Source organism: Lactuca sativa, chromosome 3 (assembly GCF_002870075.4).
Source record: "Lactuca sativa cultivar Salinas chromosome 3, Lsat_Salinas_v11, whole genome shotgun sequence".
Classification (NCBI taxonomy): domain Eukaryota; kingdom Viridiplantae; phylum Streptophyta; class Magnoliopsida; order Asterales; family Asteraceae; genus Lactuca; species Lactuca sativa.
In genome coordinates, this window is record NC_056625.2 from 128443325 (window position 1) to 128449000 (window position 5676).

Below are 5676 nucleotides of genomic sequence, written 5' to 3' on the forward strand. Positions count from 1 at the left end.
TAAACTAATCGTCAAGGTACATGAAATACATACCAATACAACAAAATACGGTAGTAAAGTTGCATATTACATATTTAGATTTTATTCTACATATTAGTTGTAAAAATATAAAATAAGAATTAAAAAAAAAACTTTATTTATATTACTTTTGTTTTAAAACCCAAAATAATTCAAGCCCATTAATTTAGAAAAAAAATGAGTATAAAAGTTATAACGATTTTCCTCCAGATCACACACTATGATATCACTCTCTTTCTACTCCTTTCCTAATTCTTCACCCACCCTTCTTCTTCTTCTTCTTCCCCATCTCTTTCTCTGAAATAACCAGTGTGTGTATGTGTGTGTGAGAGAAATTGACCACAAGATGAGGTTCCTCTTCCTCCTACTGCTGTTACAGTGCATTCCCAACTCATTCGCTGCCAAATCAGGCCGATTACCGGAATACCAAGCACTCATTTCCCTCAAATCCGCCATCTCCGACGACCCACAGTCCTCCCTTTCCACCTGGGACCTTTCTACCAGCCACTGTACTTGGTCCGGTGTCACCTGCGATTCTAGACGCCATGTTATCGATCTCGACATCTCCGGCCGCAATCTCACCGGCACTCTCTCTTCCGACATTGGTCACCTCCGCAGCCTCGTTAATTTCACCATCGCCGCCAACAACATTGGTGGCCCTATTCCACCGGAGATCGCTTCCATTTCTGGCCTCCGCCTCCTCAATCTCTCCAATAATATTATTAATGAGACATTCCCACCGGAACTTTCTGGGCTTAAGTCTCTGCAAGTGCTTGACCTTTACAACAACAACATGACCGGCGACCTGCCACTCGCCGTCTCCGAAATGACGAACCTCCGACACCTCCATCTCGGTGGAAACTACTTCTCTGGCGTTATTCCGCCGGAGTACGGACGGCTTCCTTTTCTTGAATACTTGGCTGTTTCTGGGAACGAACTCACAGGCTCTATCCCTCCCGAAATCGGAAACTTAACAAACCTCCAACAGCTCTACCTTGGGTACTACAATGGTTACACCGGTGGTATTCCTCCAGAAATCGGTAATTTATCAAGCCTCATTCGCCTCGACGCTGCCAACTGTGGTCTCTCCGGTGAAGTTCCTCCGGAAATCGGGAAGCTTCAAAACCTTGACACGTTGTTCTTGCAAGTGAACGGACTCTCTGGATCTCTAACGAAGGAGCTTGGAAGCTTAAAGAGTTTGAAATCCATGGATTTGTCGAACAATATATTCTCCGGAGAAATCCCCCCCTCTTTTGCAGACCTTAACAATCTCACCTTACTAAATCTGTTCCGAAACAAACTCCACGGATCGATTCCTGATTTCATCGGGGAACTGCCGGAGTTGGAGGTGTTACAGCTCTGGGAAAACAACTTCACCGGAAGTATTCCTCAAGGCCTCGGCAAGAACGGAAAGCTACAGATCCTTGATCTGTCTTCCAACAAATTAACAGGTTCACTTCCTCCCAATCTATGCAATGGAAACAAACTCGAAACGATAATCACTTTGGGAAACTTTTTATTTGGTCCGATTCCTGAGTCTCTTGGTGAATGCCAATCTTTGAATCGAATCCGAATGGGAGAAAATTTCCTCAATGGTTCAATTCCAAAAGGGCTTTTTAGTTTGCCTCATCTCTCTCAGGTTGAACTTCAGAACAACCTTCTCTCCGGTGAATTCCCGGTGACCGATTCTGTTTCAGCGAATCTCGGTCAGGTCAGTTTGTCCAACAATCGCTTAACCGGTCCACTGCCGGCCACCATTAGCCAATTTTCCGGTGTGCAGAAGCTTTTACTCGATGGTAACAAGTTTACCGGCAACATTCCCGGCGAAATAGGCAAACTACAGCAACTATCCAAGATCGATTTCAGCCACAACAGTTTATCCGGCGAAATCGCTCCTGAAATCAGCCAGTGTAAACTTTTAACATATGTCGATCTCAGCCGTAACCAGCTCTCCGGCGAAATCCCAACCGAAATCACAGGCATGCACATTCTAAACTACTTGAACGTCTCTCGTAATCATCTAATCGGAAGCATTCCAACATCCGTTGCGTCAATGCAAAGCTTAACGTCCGTCGATTTCTCCTACAACAATCTCTCCGGTCTTGTCCCCGGCACCGGTCAGTTCAGTTACTTCAATTACACTTCATTTTTGGGGAACGCCGATCTCTGTGGACCATATTTAGGACCTTGTAAAGAAGGAATCGCAAACGCCACCCATCAACCACATTCAAAAACATCACTCTCCGCCTCTGTAAAACTTCTTCTCGTTCTTGGCCTACTCTTCTGTTCCATCGCCTTCGCCATTGCAGCAATCATCAAAGCTCGATCTATCAAGAAAGCGTGCAAAGCTCGATCATGGAAGCTTACTGCTTTCCAACGCCTGGATTTCACTTGCGATGATGTTCTCGATTCTTTAAAGGAAGATAACATCATCGGAAAAGGAGGAGCCGGGATTGTTTACAAAGGCGCCATGCCCAACAATGAGCTTGTTGCAGTGAAAAGATTGCCAGCCATGAGCCGTGGTTCTTCTCACGACCATGGATTCAATGCCGAGATTCAAACCCTAGGAAGAATCAGACATCGACATATCGTGAGATTATTAGGGTTTTGCTCCAACCATGAAACTAATTTGTTAGTGTATGAGTATATGCCAAATGGGAGTTTGGGTGAAATGCTTCATGGGAAGAAAGGGGGACATTTGCTTTGGGACACAAGATATAAAATCGCTATTGAAGCTGCAAAGGGTCTTTGCTATCTCCACCATGATTGCTCACCATTAATCCTCCATCGTGATGTCAAATCAAACAATATACTTTTGGATTCCAATTTTGAAGCCCATGTGGCCGATTTTGGTCTTGCAAAGTTCTTGCAGGATTCCGGCACCTCAGAATGTATGTCTGCCATTGCTGGTTCTTATGGCTACATCGCCCCAGGTATAAAACGAATCTCATCATCCTAGCTTAAATCTTTGATTTTTTTTCAAATTGGTATTTCAAATTATTGATTTTTTGACATGGGTTTTTGAATTTGGGATCAAAGCTTTGGTTTTTGTCATGTGGGTATGTCAGATTGTTGATTTTTGGATATGGGTTTATGAAATTGGTATCAAAGCTTTAATTTTTTCAAATGGGTTTTGGAAATTAGGATCAAAGATTTGATTTTTTTCATATGGGTATTTCAGATTATTAATTTTTGGACATGGGTTTTTAAATTTGGGATCAAAGCTTAGATTTTTTTAAATGGGTTTTGGAAATTAGGATGAAAGCTTTGATTTTTTTTCATATGGGTATTTCAAATTATTAATTTTTGGACATGGGTTTTCAAATTTGGGATCAAAGCTTTGATTTTTTTCACATGGGTATCTCAGAATCTTGATTTTGAGACATGGGGTTTGGAAATTGGGACCAAAGCTTTGATTTTGTCCATATGGGTAACTCAGATTATTTTTTTGGACATGGGTTCTGGAAATTGGGACCAAAGCTTTATTTTTTTCCAAATGGGTATCTCAAATTATTGATTTTTGGACATGGGTCTTCGAAATTGGTACCCTATCTTTGATTCTTTTCACATGGGTATTCGTATATCAGGATTATTGATTTTTTGACATGGGTTTTGAAAATGTGTATCAAAGCTTTGATTTTTTTCACATGGGTGTCTCACATTTTTATCTTTTCGACATGGGTTTTTGAAATCTTGACCAAGCTTCTGATTTTTATAATAAAAATTGTGTGATTTTGTTTCAGAATATGCATACACGCTTAAGGTTGATGAAAAGAGCGATGTGTATAGCTTTGGTGTGGTTCTTTTAGAACTTGTAACAGGAAGAAAACCAGTTGGGGAATTTGGAGATGGTGTTGATATTGTGCAATGGGTTAGAAAGATGACAGATGGAAGCAAAGAAGGTGTTATGCAAATCTTGGATCCAAGACTTTCAAGTGTTCCAATTCATGAAGTAATGCACTTGTTTTATGTTGGAATGTTATGTGTTGAAGAACAAGCGGTTGAACGTCCGACAATGAGAGAAGTTGTGCAAATGTTGACGGAGCTCCCAAAGCCGCCCAATGCCGCCACCACCACCGCCTTAGCTCCGGCATCGCCCACCATGGAAGATGGCAAAGAGAAGCAAGAGCCGGCTGATCTTTTAAGCATATGAAGGAAAGAGTAATGGTGTTTGAGTTGGTTAATTTGGGGTTAGGTTTGGTTTTTTGTTCTTTTTTAATGTTTAGGGGGGGAGGGAAGGGTTTTTAATTGTAAGTGTTAAGGATGTTTTTGTTATGTTTTAGAAAGTAATTTGTGAATAGTAAGATTGGTTGGGGGTTTTTAAGTTTATGGTAGTTGCTGGACTCTTTTTAGGAAGTTTTGAAAATAAGCAAGTCCTTTAATCAAGAATCAAGTAAGGAAGCTCTCAAATTCTTTCTTTGATACTTGAAAAAAGATAATCAACATCCATAACAAATGTGCCGTTTTTAACTTTGAGAGTGATCGAAATGGGAATTTGATTCCATTTTGATTCTGTATTTGGTTGAATGTGAATACAAATTTTAAATAAGGTGTTTGATAGCCTCTAATATGACCATTGAGAGGAAACATCTGAATGGTTCAGCTCATTAAGAGCGTTTGGTTTGTCAAGTTGGAGACTCTGAATCGGTAGATGCATCTGAATGGTCCAGCTAAAAGGATCTAAAAGGATGAGTCTTAACCATTTAAAGGTTAGAAATCCCTAGAAACATCCATCATGTGTCGTAGTCCTCACCTCCTCCTTTATCAGCTTTTGGTGGCACCTTTATGCCACTTTTCATTGTATGTCGACCAAGTCATGAACAAGGAACAAAGATGACTTATATTGTTGATTAGAGTCTAATAGCCATTTATGTTGCTTTGTATGGATATATCGATATAAAAAGATTTACTTTGATTTCATCCTTAGGTTTACATCAAAGGATATCCATTATAACATTGAGTTAAAATTTTAGAACATCCTATATGTTAGAAATATGGGGTATGTTAGAGATTTGGAGTAATAAAGCACTTGAAATTATGAGAATCGTGATAACACTTTTAAATTGAAGTATTTCGGTGGTACTCCTGGAATCATCAATTGGATAAGACTCAAAATATCAGAGAACAAGAGGTTACAATTTTTGTATGCACCTAGAAGCCATGACCAAAAAACAGATTATGTATATCTTTGTTTGAAAACTGTCACAAACAGTTTTATATCTGAAAAATTGTCAAATTATCCCAAATAAAAAATTTCCAAATTGATATGGCAGCTCGACCCAACAGCTCTGGCTCTTGGACCTGCTTCCAGGGGTGCTGCCTCTGACCCTTGTTCGTTCCTAAATGACAGTCTACATTGAATATTGAACAAACTTAAACAAGTGTGCACTCTGCACCTCCCTTACTTGTTTAATATTTGTCAAGATTATATTTGGTCAACAAATTATTCCATTATACTTAAATACACATTGGTGATACAAATCACCAACAAGGTATTTTGATTGCTTGGATTCCACTAAGGAGGGGCGGCTCAACCAATTTAGGGGCTCTAAGCAAATAAAAAAATTGAGGCCCTTCAAGTAAGCAAATAGTTTTGAACTTGAGACCTTTAATTTTATTTTTACCACCCGAGCAAACTTCATCTTCTCTTTGTAACCC

The 5676-nt window shown here is 39.9% G+C and overlaps 1 protein-coding gene across 1 annotated transcript; it reads left to right on the plus strand.

The window, feature by feature from the left end:
• Positions 1-211: 211 nt before the first annotated feature.
• Positions 212-4347, plus strand: LOC111885112 (leucine-rich repeat receptor-like serine/threonine-protein kinase BAM1). Its single transcript, XM_023881400.3, has 2 exons — positions 212-2951; positions 3762-4347. The coding sequence occupies exons 1-2, from the start codon at positions 365-367 to the stop codon at positions 4169-4171; spliced, it is 2997 nt and encodes a 998-aa protein (XP_023737168.1). The 5' UTR covers positions 212-364; the 3' UTR covers positions 4172-4347.
• Positions 4348-5676: the final 1329 nt, after the last annotated feature.

Excerpts from the sequence above, each read along its gene's own strand:
- LOC111885112 (XM_023881400.3), top strand. The coding sequence starts at position 365 with ATGAGGTTCCTCTTCCTCCTACTGCTGTTACAGTGCATTCCCAACTCA. Across the intron at positions 2,952-3,761 it reads TTATGGCTACATCGCCCCAG|AATATGCATACACGCTTAAG; the intron begins GTATAAAACGAA and ends ATTTTGTTTCAG.